Source organism: Phasianus colchicus, chromosome Z (assembly GCF_987193195.1).
Source record: "Phasianus colchicus chromosome Z, bPhaCol1.hap1.1, whole genome shotgun sequence".
NCBI classification, from domain to species: Eukaryota; Metazoa; Chordata; class Aves; order Galliformes; family Phasianidae; genus Phasianus; species Phasianus colchicus.
Window position 1 is genome coordinate 31,136,440 of NC_143476.1, and position 15,452 is coordinate 31,151,891.

The 15,452-nt window shown below is 37.3% G+C and overlaps 1 protein-coding gene across 1 annotated transcript in view; it reads right to left on the minus strand.

The window, feature by feature from the left end:
* Window positions 1-15,452, minus strand: part of RASA1 (RAS p21 protein activator 1) — a 59,400-nt gene that overhangs the window by 41,830 nt on the left and 2,118 nt on the right. The window contains exon 2 of the mRNA XM_031609930.2: window positions 2,090-2,239. Coding sequence (XP_031465790.2) covers window positions 2,090-2,239 — 150 coding nt within the window. The remainder of the gene's footprint in view (window positions 1-2,089; window positions 2,240-15,452) is intronic.

Genomic DNA, 15,452 nt, shown 5'->3' on the forward strand with positions numbered 1-15,452 from the left:
GTACACTGCTCATCTGCAATTGCTTTTGGAAATTTTATTTTTGGATATTTTTATTTCCATTTTTTAATAGGTCATTATTTTCACAAACTACTAATCTTTCTACTTTCTTCAGAAATCAAATTGATTTTTAAGCATATTTGACTCTACTTTCAGTGCAATCAGAATATAACTAATGATATAGGCTAGATATTTTAGCATATTTTCTGTCAGATTCCTTATGAAGCTATAAACAAATTAGGTTCTAATTAAAATGTTGTGTTTCAGATTACTAATTCAAGCATAAATTATATCTGTCTTCAAAACACAGAACCAAACACTATAGGAAGCCTTCTGTAATCACACTAAATCCAATAGGAAAGACTGAAACATAAATATTTCCTCCCATAAAATGTGGTATCACTCAGTAACTCACCAACACTTCTGTGAAAAAATGATTTTAACCGATTGATATGCTATCCATTAATTGTATGGTGCATAAAGCATTTTCACCTGATGTTGACATTTTACTTTTACTGTGGAAATCAATGGGAAAAAAAACAGAGGAAGACTGTTTAGCAATGAAGGTTCACCCATTTCTAGTAGGCTATAATTGGCAAACCTCAAGCCCTGATGGAAAGAGCACTTCTGCTCTGTAGGACACAGGAGATTCATGCCCATATTTGCTTGAAAGTACTTAAAGATAATATTTTTGAGAACAGTACTTGTCTTCGGTCTGACAATTTTTCTGAGTGCAGTACTTGTCTTTCTCATAACAAAGGAAAACACACATTTAGCAAATAAATGAAATCTTAAATAATATACCCAATCTCTGAAGCACAGTATCAACAAACAAATTAATTTGCTTCAGATAGTCATTTTTTTTAGTGTGTTTTAGGGATCTTGGAATGAAAGACTATTTAAGTTCTTAATGGAATTGGGAATCTTATGGAATTGGAAATCAGTAAAGGCAATTTTCAACCTGCAATGCCAATAATCAAGTGGATGAGGTTGGCTTCAATAATAAGTTAATAGTGCAGGACTCCAGTACAGTAACAGAAAGCCACCATTAGATATATATATATTTTATTTATATATTTTCTCCTATTGTTAGGCAAGAGCCTGTTCCTAAATCATTATCTGTATAGCTGAGAAACCAAAATTGTTAGCTCAGATGACAAGATGCAAACATGACATACTATATGTGTGGTACACTGTCTGCATTTACGAGTTACGAGCTTGTGTCAATGCTAGATCAGGACCTACGAGCTACATTTCATCACACAGCAGATGCATTCAAAAACTCCCTACATTTGTAAGTTACACACATAGTGGCTTATATGATGGTATCTTAGATAACTCCCTCTTTCACAAGTAAAAGAATTTAGTTTGCATTTGTTGCTTCAATTAACTGTTCTGTCAAAGGTTTCTTCTGTTTCCAAAGAAACTTGCTATTTGACCTACATTCTTCTTATTTGCTGTCGTGTTTGGTGAAAATGAACACTGCATTGCAACACTTGATTTGTTAACTAACATTCAAGCTTTTCTAAGCACACAACTCATTTACACTGAAGAATAAATGAACGTATGTTCATTAACATACAGATACAGCTTGCTAATGCTGAAATAATCCTAGTTAGAGTTTGGATAAAGGGCTATTTGTTTTTGGAACAATTAATTCTAACACCAGCTGCAAATTGTTTCTAGCAAACCCTTATTAAATACATAATCTCTTCACTTCTTATTTTATTCCTACAATTTAAGGAGACAATCAGATTTATTAGTACTTTAGCACTTAAGTATGCCCTGTGAACTAAAACGACAACTGAAGACCAGATCCAAAACCATCTTCATGGCTAACAAAATCTGCATTTACTTTAAGTCTATTCACAACAGCTTAAAACAAGTGTCTCTCTTTTGATACTGAGTTTCCTGCAAAAGGATTCTTAAGTAGCATATTTTAGAATAACTAAGCACAAGTTAAAAAGTATACCATAAAATGAAAAATCAAAAATATTCTATTATAATACAGTGCTTATCTGTTGGCATAAGAGAACCATAAGACAAAAATAAACAGATTACAGTAATTTAAAAGAAAACATTTTGTTCTCACCTGAAGTGATTGACATTTGTTTTACTAAGGAATGAAAGCACAAATGAACCTGGTCTCCGATCACTTTCTCGAATAAGGTAACTTCCAGGTTTTCCTGCCTGTCGAAGACGTTCTTCTGCAATTGTTCTGTCAAGCTTTCCATGATACCACCTGCAAGAAAAGCACAATAATATGCATAGTTAGAACTTAACGTTTTTGTTTATTCTTGTAGAATAGACTTGCAAAGCCAAAGAAAGCTCTCAGAACTGATGCAACTGCAATCTCATTAAAAAAAAAATTACCACATACTTATGTGTGTGACCTCTTAATTTACTCCAAGTGCTTCTAAGACAGCACAGATTTTAGATAACCTGTTTTGCCAGATAACTCACATTCTGAATGAACTCAAGATGCAGAGGCTATATATGTCATCTTTTTCCTCCTCCCTGATTTGCTTGTTTTAAACACAATCAGAGATGACACCTGACTTGAAGACTCTTACATTTTAACATAAAAACGAAGCCTAGGCTTCATTTCAGGCTGGAGTAGCAAAGTGCCTGTTCTCATCCCACACCAATAATCCAGCAGCAAAGCCTGCATCAAATAGGAGTGACAGTAGTATCCAAACCACTGTCCAGTTCCAGAACAGTCTTAAATTACAATTCATGCCCCATCTGTTACAAGCTAGTGCAGATGCACAGCAAATTCAGACCATAAAATATGACAAAAGAGCATTTCAGTCTGTAAGGTAAAGACAAGACACTTAACAGTGAAGCATTAATCAGCTGCACTTCAGTTCTTTGGTTTATATAGCTCCCACCAGAACTCTCTATTCTAAATGATCCAGTACTGGGTTTACATACACACACACACAGGAAAACAAAAAGAAGAAAAGGAGGGAGCAATTAAAATAAAGTGGTGTTCTCATGTCCTAATCAAGGAAATATATCTAGGTCCATTTGAAGGCTGCAGTTTGTTATAGAGCTACATAATGCAGTAATTTATTAGGTCTGCATCCACCAACTAATGATGCTTAGATTCAGACTTTGATTTCTACACTCAGGAAAACACCTGAGTTTTCATATTGCCACAGTTACACAGTAACTAAGTTATTCAGTACTTCAGACCAGCCACTCGATTCTGCCAAACATACACAAGCAGGTAAGAGTTATAAAAAATGAATTCTGAAATAGATGTGAAAAGTACCTTTAAAGGAAAAAAAAAAATCCAAACAACTAAGCTGCTGATGAAATCTAGCCAGAAACATTTATTTTACAAAATGGAAGCAAAAGCAGAAATTTTCCTTGAGGGCAGCTTTTATCAGAATGAAGATCAGTCGGACTCTGCAGATAAGCATCACATACTGCAGGAGCAGCAGCACCTGTGCAGATACTGTTTGCCCTGGCAAGGCTGTATTTTTGCTGGTATAGGTCTCCACTGCTTCTCTTCCTCATCCTGAGGAAAACAAGCTAAACCAGAAAAAATGCCACATTGTCTGCACGCCCGCGCAGCAGCTCCAGCAGGCCAACCAGGCTGCAGAGCTGGTGCCTTGCTCACTGCATTCCTGATTCCAGAACTGCACGGCCTTGCTGGCAGGAACTGCCAGCTTACAAACGGCCTGCACACAAGTGGATGGCACTGCTCCGTCTGAGAGCCCTTTGTGGAACTGAACTGTATCAGGATGGTCTGTTTCAAATTACCTAGGACAAAATATTCTGCTTGTCAGCGGGCACAGTGTGGCTTAAATCCTGTTAATTACAAGCATGACACAACCTGGCTTCACTCTTCTGGAAGGATGGCTTTCTGAAAGGAATGAACTCCCAGGATACCCAAGAAACTTTCCTGATCAAGAAATTATTTGAATCCAACATTCCATGAAGTCTATTTTAAACTAACAATGAGCTCACTCAGCTTTTATTTCTTCCTACTTATCACCCACTTAAGAAAAATGATCGTAGCTTCATTGAGACGCATTATCTTTGATGCCAAACTTAAAGGCACATTTTCAAAATCTGGATGATGTTAATAATATGGAGTGCAAATAGGAAGAACACAACAAATACACTAGATAAAAAAAACGCGTGATTACTCGCCAATTAAGTGCTCACCTTTTTGATATTTCTCACAATAATGGTCACTACTAACCTGGATGCTAACACATTAAGATCAGAAGTTCTGAACAAAGAGGACACCCTCGAAGCTGTTGCCCTGCATTTAACTTACAACTGAAGGTAACGCACAAGTGCCAGTAGAGAAGTCCATACACAGCAGTGATAACAGAAAACAGCTCAAGTGATATCCTCAGGAAGCCTCTGCAGATAGCATACATCTTCAGAAAACAGGATACAGACTGAAGTACAAGCTTTTATGATACCATGACAGTAAGCAAAATGCTTGTTGTGAAGCAACTGCATTTTTCCAGAGACTGAAGTTTCATCACTAAAGAAACACTTTATTCAAGCAAGATAGCATGGTAGAGTGCTGACAGATTATGTTTTTAAAAGCACATCTTTTACTTCACTCAGCTATCACTTGATCTCAATGAAGAGGTACTCTGCAAATTTTCATCATTGCCTTCACACAGTTTAATAGTAAACATGAGTAAAGAATATTTAACGATATTGTCATACTTGTTCTGATTTAAGGATATCAAGTGCTCGGTTATCTTTTTTGGTATATATCTAGTAGTATTATCTTTCTTAAAAAAAAAAAAAAAACCCTTGCTAAGCCATAGGTTGATTTTGTAGTGTTTTTTTTTCTTTGAAATACATCCACAGATCAATTTTTCGTTCAACACTAATTAGTGTGCCGAGTACAAATTCATATTAGTGAAAAATATCATAATTTATGGTGTTATAAAGGAACACCCACCCAACACACAATGCTATCTGAAAAAAAAAAATACAACAAATGACTGAAACTGTGGAATCAGTCCTACTCATTGCAGTTTCATCAGACAGTAAAGAGTACAGACAACCTAAAGGACAGGACAGGTCCTCTGACTTTCTTCCTCAATCATGTATCTTCCGGAAGCTTGAGTTCAGTCTCTCCAAAATGCACTACTGAAACATACTCTTGCCTCTTAGGAGGCTCTGCAGAACTAGGAAATCTATCTGTCACAACTTCAGCATTTTCGGCCTAGTGTAATGTACGTGTAACTAGAAGAAACATAGCCTGTTCACAGGAGTAAAACTGAGTCCTACCTACAGTGCACTACAAGATTCATTAAAGGAATTAAGGTTTGGATAGGAGGGTGTCAAGTGCAAACAGCTGTGCAGCTGTTCCTGAACAGAATGTTGCTGCCCTGGCTGAGACTCTTAATGCTTGTGCACTCAGAACAGTAACTCACTGCTATTTGGATGTATATCCTTTATCACTGCCAAAGGCGAGACCCCTATCATTGCTAGTCACTTCTGTTTTCTTGTCTAATCTTATGTAAGAACACTTATTTTTAACATTAGCTTTCTAGATATTTATATGTTAATAATATGCTTTTCTTGATGTTTTAAGTTAACATTATTAAACAATACTGAATTAAACAGCAGTGATTTGACAATACTTTAGATGTTGTAAGGTATGAAAAGTTATGGAACAATTCAACTACAGAATGTCATATCAGCTTTGGATCATAATCTCAGTTGTTGTTTCCATGACCAGCTGTTTAGGCACTGCTGTAACAAACCTATTACTCACACCGTGACCTTTATTTTAATTCTAAGACAGTATCAATTACACACGTCCTCGTTTCACAAACTAGTCTGATGCTGTGCAAAAAAATGCTTCCATCTGTTGGTTTAAATCAGAAACAGAATGTTCAAAACTTCAACCCCAAGTACCATAATCTTAGTTACTGCAAGCAAACAAGGAAAATACTGCATCAGCACAAGCTGCTTCTATGAAGGTACAAGCACCATGCAGCAACCCAGGAGAATGGTGCTACCTTGGGTCAGTAAAAGAGGAGCACAGTGGTTCTCCACAGAGCACAGAAGAAGCAAGGCAGCAGACACCCAGCCATATCTGTCCCATCAAACCTAGCCAACGCTTCTTTCTGGGAGCAGGAATGTGATCACATCATATCCCTAAAGAAGCTTGTGGTACAGTAACAGGACTTCTGGCCCCACAGACATGCTACTAAGTCCATCCAAGAGACAGGCTGCAAAGCAGATGGTGGAGTTGCCATCTGGAAGGAGGCAGCTGTTACTGTGTGTGGAAGCATGTCACATTGTTTGAACAAGTACTTTTATTTGCATGTTTCCTTTTTAAGTGCAAGAAAAGCAAATGCGGATTTGTTGTTCCATTCAAGAATCTTGCTCTTGCAGCATGGGGCAGTTTTAACTTGGAAACAATGTAGACCAGGAAGAAGGCAAAGCAGGAAAAAGCACTAAAGGAGTGCAAAAGTAATTTTTGCAACTTAGTAGAATGAGGATACAGATAATAGCTGGAGATCTCCCTTCTACTACTTAGAAACATATTACAGCGCAGAGGAAAAATCACTGGATTCACTTCACTCAACGCTCATCTTAGCCGCACACCTTGCTGCAACAACCAAATACAAAAGAAATAAAGAATTTCTAAGAGATGTGGTCAGAGCTCCCTTCTTAACAATACACAGTCAATGGTTTAGTACTTTTTTTTTTTTTATACACACACTACAAACTTTTGTTATCACCTCCAGATTCTACATAAGCTGTGCTCCCTTCGTAAAGCAAAAGAGAGCAAAGGTATGATTACCTTAGACTAGGAAAATCCTTCAAAAAATATGGCACAGCAGTCTTGAGTAGACTCATGGACAAATGAAATCAAAACCAACAAGATATCCTGTGCTCTTGTTTCTTATCATTCTGTTAACACCAGCTATTCCCTCTCAAACTTCCCATGCTTGGTAATAAACAATGGCAGACCTGACACTGCAGTGTTTGTCTCCTTTCAGATTTGCCAGTTCTTCAGTTTGAAGCACATTCTTAGTCCTACTATTTTCATCCCGATTCTGCCTCTTAACAGCATCTGTCAGATTCACAAAGCTGCATTCTGCGTAAAGCTGCACTACTTCCTTTATGTATTCTATTTGCAAAGATTAAGCAGTTTCACTTGGATTTTTATAAATTCACTGACTAATTCTGTCTTGCTAAGTCTATCACTCCATAGTCAGCAGTTTTTGACAGGGTCTTTGCAGTTCTCAGCAATGCAAAAAAACTTCCTGCCTGAGAAAGCTCTACAAACATGGATCATATGCTACACTGATTGCAGCTGCAAAATACTGGAAGGAGAAGAAACTAACCTGAAGCTATGCAGGTGTTCTTTGTCCAGTATGGATGAAATCGGAATGTTTAGTACTACTAGTGTTAGTACTAAGGTTAGTAATGTTTAGTAGGTTAAGTAAGGGTTGTTAATCCCTTTCACATACTCATGCATTTTGTACAAAGAGGTGGAATGCAAGTACACCTGATGAAGAATAAATCTGCTTATATCCTTTTATTGTTCCAAACCTCCTTAGAAACACTTGATAGAAACCAGAGCCATGCTGCGCTTGAGGACTAGGAACTAAGCAACAGACATCAGTCCCATGGTAGGACTTGCACATAGCCCCAGAAACCACTAAAACTCTTCCAAGCAGATGATATATCAACTATGGACTTGGGAAGAAAAAGCCCCAGCAACTTCATTAAGACAAGTGAGGTTCTGTAAGTTTTAGTATTTTAGGGATAAACAGCATATGAACAGCATACTATTATCAGAACAGAGATGTGAAAGCAGCATAACAGTATACAACGCAAGCACAGTATTCCCAACCCTACCAGTACCTATTTGCTAAAAAGAACACTGACTGCTATTTCCCTTTTGCAAAAGCAACTTATAAACAAATGAAATACAGCTAAAGACACTGAAAAACAACTTGCATTTTCTTAGTAAAATGTCAGTTCAGATGAGAATTCAGGAACTCAATACAGTTTTTAGCAAGTAGTTTCTCATTTTTAAAAGTTACTCATCTTCACACACTTCCCACTAATGCCTTCTGGTCAAAGAAAGTCCTTTTTCTATATAAACTGAGATCAATGCTGCTACTACAGAAACAATGTCAATATTGCTACGCAAATGAAAAGATATTCCTTGACAACAACTGATTAATTTCTAGGATAATAATCTTTTCTGCTGATAACTCCATTAAATGCATCATTAGCTCCTTAACTTCCCTCCTCCCTGCACCTTACCCTCTCCTGCATTCTCCTTGTCTTTATTTTCTGTCAGCTATGCCAGCTTTGCTCAATCATCACTAACTGAAACAGAAATTCTCTGCTTCTTAGTGCCAAATCTTGGCTTTCACCTCCTAGTCAGTGGTACAACTCTGGGTGAGCACCCAAAGGAACCAAGCAGGGCTTTTTGTTCTGTGCTTCATTCTTGTCTTATATGCTAGAATGTTTCCTTGCTTCTTGCCCATGGAGAATTGTTGCTCTAAGGAGAAAATCCTGACATCTCTAGACTTTCAAGCTAGGAACAATGCATAAAGTAAAAGATGTCCAATGCCTCCCACACACAATAGAAATAACAAGAGAATATACTCAATTGCATACAATTAATTAAACCACTGACCCTAAGATTATGACATCAATAAAACTGTGTGTAGAGCTAAGACAAAACAGAACCTGCTTCTAAAATTGAATTACAGAACAATTACTGCAGAGGCTTTGTGATGTTTTGGAAGAATTAAGGTATTTCCCATGTATATCTTTGAAACAGTAAAAATAACAACAAAAAAATCTCCACAGATTCTTAAAATGAACAAAAATCTCTCAAAGAAAAGGTACTTAGAAATAGCTGTGGTTTGAACAAGTTAATGTTTGTAAGTCACAGTGTTTCAGATTAGCAAAATATCCAAATATGAATCCTGTAAGGCCTCCATTGTTATTCATTAACAGAGGGAAATGTAGAAAATAAACTGATATACTTTTGTTCTTAAATTTCATACACAAAAGGCTGATGCAGTTCATATATAAAATAAGCATACAAAACCCAGCAAGCCACAGACAGAATATCCTTTTGTGTGTGTACTACATGCGGGTCAGCATTTATATATATGCTTAATTTTACAGGAAACAGGTGGACTTAAAACAATAATAGACCAAACATTTTAGGAAAAGAAAAAAGCCTTAAATAAATCCTCACAAAATTATATGATTCTTGAGCTGATTATCAAAGACTGACTAAACCCCCACAGCTTCTTGAAACTACTTCAGGAAAGAAAGCAGTGTACTCTACAAGGGGAAGTTCACAGAAGGAACCCCTGTGCAAGTATCTCCAAGTAGCTAAGGATGGGAGAAATAATATAAACACCCCTGCTGGGGCAATGGCAGTAATCTTTAACAGAAAATCATAGCATTGCAAATGTAGTTGCAAAGTCATCTTCTTCAAACACATGCAACTAAAATATCTCTACATTAGCACGTATAGGAAAGTTTATACTTACAAACAAATAAAAACAGCTGTCATTTGAGGATGGTCGAGTACTACTGTTTCAATTCAACAAAAATGAAAACCCTTAAAAAAAAGCCAAACAAATTGAAACTTGAAGATGAGAAATCACTTTTTTTTAGAGGGGAGGGTGGGAGGAGGGGGCACTTGATTACTAACAGTGGTTTCATTAATGGTGGTGAGGCAGCTCCTCACCACAATGCTGCTCTTGTATTCGACAGCTGGAGAAAACAAAATGAAAAAGATGCTCATGGGTTGAGACATGAACAGAGAGATCACTCACCTAATTAGCATCACACGTAAAACAGCCTCAACATAGAAAGATTAATACAATTTATTGTCTACTGCTAACAGACTGGGGCAGTGAGAACTAAGGTTAAGCTAAACAGACCTTCCTCCTACCCCACCACTCCTAACTCCTCTCACTGAGCAGCAGATGGGAACAGGCAATGGGGGCTGCAGTCAGCCTACAGTGCTTCATCTCTGCCTGTCCCCCACGGTCACTCTGCCCTCGTCCTCCTCCTCCTCTGTGCCTAGAGCTTTCACGTTCATTTACCAGCAGTGGTTCCTATACAACTTTTAAAGTACACCTATTAAAGTAATAGAAAGATAACTTAAAAGGAAAAGTTATGTATTACAAGCAAACTGATTACCTAATTAAGCAACACTATTAACTAACCTAGAATTTATTTAAAAAGCAAATTCCGGAGCTTTTACAGTAAAAATTAAATTTGTCAACATAAAAAATATTGAAATGCTTTATTTATTTTCCTAAGGATTTCTTGTAGTTTAAAGCCTTTGCTATTAGTTAATGTCACTGAGGTGATTCCAGAGTACTTTAAGCAAAGAGGTCTCATAACAGTAATCTTCAACTATATAATCAGCACGTTTACATATACCATCATTACAAAATGACTACTGGGGATTGCCAGCCTGTCCTTCCACCCAGTTCTTCAAGCAGATCAGATATAGCAGGCTGCTCAGAGCCGCAGTCAGCTTACATGCATCTTCAAGGACAGATTTAATGATCTCTAAGGCATTGCTGTTGCAGTATTCTGACTAGCACCAAAGTTAAACAAACAAAACAAACTTGTTTTCCATATTCAAGTGTAATTTCAAGTTCTTTTTTTTTTTTTTTTTTCCCTCTACCTTCTTTTTTGCCACTAGGTAGCAAACAGAAGAGCTTAGCTCTTTTATCTTAGCTCCTTCCCATCACACACAAGATGAGCAAGATCCCTTTTAGCCTCTTCTCCAGGCAAAATAATCCAAACCATTAACTTGGTGGTCCTGTGCTGGACTTGGTTACAAGCATTTTCAAGGATAGAGACTTCATAATCCCCAAGGGCAGCCTGTTGAGCATTCTGACTACCACCAAAGTTAAAATAAATGTTGTGTCCTTTTTTTCTGTATTCAAGTGTAATTTCAAGTTTTTAATTTTTTTCCTACATCAACCTGTCCTATCAGTAAGGAGGAGAGCTTGGCTGTCTTATCTTTGCTCCTTCCCATCATGTGTAAGATGGATAAGATCCTCTTGAGTCTACTCTCCAGGCAAAACAGTCCAAGCCCTTATCTTAGTGGTCCCACGCTGACCTTGTTCCTACACGTCTGCCTCTCCCTTCTACAGGGAGTCCAGCACAACACCTGAGATGTGCCTCAGCAACACTGAACGGAGGGGAAGACTATCTCCCCCATTACAAGGACAGTGTAACGTCCTTGTAACGTCACCTGAGACACCACTGATAACCCTTTTTTTGCTTGTCTCTCAGAACCACTTGGTCCTGATGCAGCTGTGAAGAACTGCTTTCCACCCAGTCACTCCCCTGCATATACTGGTGCTAGCCCTTGTAAAGGACAGTTACGCATTTCCTCTGCTGAATTTCAAGAGATCCCACACCACTTTACCTCACCCACCAGCTACATCAACCCTTTGGTTTTGTCACTGTTTGTGAACTTTCCGAGGGTGCACTCTGTCCCATCACTGCGATCAATAACCACGTTAACAGTATGGGCTCACGGGTACAATCTGGGGAACACCTGCCTCCAACTTCATTTCCTGTCACAGATCACCAAGCCCCTTTGACCCAACTTCTAAGTTGGCTTTTCAACCGCACTTCCACTTACCCAACCTGTGTGCTGTTAACTTATTTGCTATATACTACAGGAGACAGCGATAAAAGCTGTACTAAAGATGAGGTCAACAGTATTCACTAATCCTCCCGCACGCACCAAGCCAAGGACCCCACTATAGAAGGTAATCTAGTTGGTTAAGTTTAATATTCCCCTCAGAAACCCATGCTGACCACTATCCATCGCCTTCAACACAAAACAGAACAAAAAGACAGAATCAAGTGAAAACAAATTTTTCTTCCATTCCAGATGGAAAGAGCAGATGTTTTATGTAAAAGGTAAAGAACAGTAAAGGCTGTCTGCACATGTATAAAACAGGAGAGGGAACCTGACAAGCATTTGAATGACACTAACATTTCATTGGTGCTGAGCATAATTTGAAGAAAGGCAGAGGAAAACAGAATTGTTCCACTGGGACACTTCTATGAAGCACAGAGATCACATTAAAACATGGTGCCTCCTATGATGCCCACTAGTGAGATAAATTCCAAGATTTCTTGGTTTAGTTTTATTAAAGGAGAAAGAAAGATATGGGATAAAGTGAAAAACTAATGCAGGAGTATGGAAACAATGGATGGGATCCACATTTGAAGAGACCCAAACCCATGCTGGTAAATTCATGCTTCTCCCCACTGCCTCCCTACAAAACATTAAAACAAGAAAAGATGAAGGAACACGGCACAATGTTGTATTTCACAATAGGACAGGCCAGAGACAAAGTCAGTCAGTCTCACACTGATATTCCAGAAATCGATATATGACAAAATTCAAACAAAATAAAGTATAAAGAGAACATTCAATCTGCAGATGAAGTGACGCCGCCTCATATTAGCTAGAAATACTGAAAATTCCTCATCAAACCAGCATCAAATCCTGTTCTACTGCCATTTCTCCTCATCTAAAGCTTCCTTTTGTATACATATCTATCACATCAGTTTACTTACTGCTTTGTTTCTTTTGTATGGTTACGTGCAATTTTGCTCTGCTGCTCTTAACCGTGCATTGAAGGCAGTGTTTCTTACACCACGTATTTAACCATAACTAAAACTAGACTTCTTCAAACCAATTTTGTAAGTGGCCAATTCAGTACACTAATCAGCCACTTCAGATAATAATCAATTCCTGCTCCCCATAGAAGGTAAAAACCTCATTTTTTTGAAAGAAGGAAATCTAGCTGCTAACTACATTAACATTAAACAGCAATGGAACCTCATACACTAAAATCAAGTTATATTCCATCTAATTTTTAATGTTTTTACAGAATCTAACTAAATATGCCAACGTTATTTCCCCTTAGTTTTCACAGCAACAAATTTATTGGCATGGAAAATGATCCTCAACCAGTATTCTGGAAAAAAAAAACAAAAAATCCAAAAACCATGTTCTTTTTGTATTAGTTACCCAAATAAACAAACGTTGCACAACTCTGGACTTGCCACCTTTGACAGACTTACCTGAAAAACCTGGAATTCACTCTACATTTGGACATAAAAATATTATTTCCTGCAATCCTTGCATGTACACTGTTTCCCTACACATCTCTCTATTTTCAGCTTTATCTCACTATGATATTGCTTGAACAGAGTGACTAAAAATATATCTGCTTTGGGAAAGCTTTTTTTTTTTTTAAACCAGATAGTATTTTGACAGCCTGTTTCATTTTGTAACGTTGTTAGCTTTCAATTTCATCTGATTTCCGTTTAAAACTGCTAAACATTGTTTAAAAAAACACCATATGAAACTGCAAATTTTGATGAAATACCCAGTAACTGCTTCTGCTGCCTTAATAGAACAAAGACATCCCAAATAATCTTGCCAAGTAAAATTTTTAGCCTAATATCCAAACATCTAGCCTATTTCACGTATCGCTGGTTGGTTACTAAATTAGATAGCATTTGCTAATTTTGAAGGTCAATCCCTTAGAACATCTCAGACCTCCTTCAACCTGTCAGTTGCACTTGGCAGATGAGAAAAAAAGCAGAGAAGAACTAAGAACAAAACAACATAGAATTGCCCATTTTATTCCTTAGCATCCTGTGCTTCCCACCCAGTATTAAACTACAACATAAATATGCCTTTGCTACACTCCAGAGTAATGGAAAACTACACATGCATGCTGAACAGACAAGTCCTGAGTCAACTTTGCTCAGTATCAAAGAAGATGAGTATCAACACTACCTGGAAATTTTGTGTTTTTGGTTACGGAGAACCTGTTACATGCTGACAGTGTCTTTCTAATACTAGAAAATCCAGGAAAACATATTCAGAGACGACACGTTCCCGTTTTCCTTAGCACATGGAAAAGAAAAAATTTAAGTGTATTTATTAGGTGCTTGCTATCAAAGATGAACATATCCTGACTGCTCCAAGCAAAGCGTATTTACAGTATCTTGATGGGAAGTACAGAATTTGCATTTGTTTTACTTCTCATCTCTTCAGGTTAGCTACTGTGAAAATCTGCATGTCACGTACATGGTGCTTAGAAACTTAATCATATAAAAAAGCGTGTCATTTACAACACCTCTATGGTCACAAACTTGTAAACTGAGAATTCACTCAGATTTATTTTTTTTAATTTGCAAAGCAAGTCAGCAAATGAAAAGGTTATAAAGTTGTGCTTAAGTTTTTACAAAAAGCTTTGTTTCGTTCCATGCACAAAAGTCCAACTTCAGACTGCAGTACAAAGTAGGAAATACCAGGAGCAGCTTTTACCAGATTATTTTGTGTAGAGTCAGTAACCAGCAATTCAGTAAATCCTGAAATGTGATGCATGCCAAGGGAAGGCAAAGAAGCCCAGTGAGTTTTACTGTTGTGAAATAAAATCTCTTTTCATTCTTGTACAAGAGATAATGTCACATAATGCAAAGCCAAGAGAGAAGAGTATTTTCAGTTTTCTGAGATGCATACATTATTTATAAGCAAATAAGACAAAGAAACAAAACAAAGTCACAGAATTATCCATCAAGCCGATCATGTATGCCTCCCATAAAAACTGAATGAATTAGGAGGAAGTGGGAAAGGGTGGAGCTGGCAGTCACATTTAAACAAATGGAACAGCAGTTTTGTAATCATATCCAACTGGACAAATTTAATCTTAACTATAAATTCAATTATTGTTCCTAAAGACTTATAGTGGACCTTTTCCTGTATAAGATTATAGATAATATTGATCTTTGTTTTGGTAATAAATCAGGAGTTTAATTTCATAGAAGCAGATGGTACGTCTAGAAAGAAAGGGCCCTTCCAAAATAAAACAGCAGGACTGAGAGGATGCAATTTACTATCAGCATATGGCCAATCTGAATGACTTAAATACAAACGATGAAAACTGACACCGTAGATAGATGAATGAGAACGCAGTTCTATTCAATCAATTTTTTATTGAAAAGTCACACACCAAGGGTTATGTGATTAAAAAAAAAAAAAAGCTGCTAAGAACATGGAGGTAGGAGGTATGTATAAATTTTCCAAAATTCTTCATTTGTTGGATTTTTTTAAATGAAGGGTTCTTAAAGAAAGCTCAACTCAGAGTTATGCTCCGGTTTTGCAAAGATTTCCATCTCCCTTTTGTCTGAATAAGGTACTAATAACCAGAGCAAACTGGGGCCTGTGCAGCCTTCCCCTCAGCACACACTTGTCAAAACTCTTAAAAACAGACATCGCTCCAGCACTTGAGACACTGGACAATGCTCTGACAGCAAATTCCACTCCTATCTGTGGATGTCCTAAGGTATTTAAGACCAAACAAGTGGTCATTTATAATCCATCACCCCATTTCCTAAAGACACTT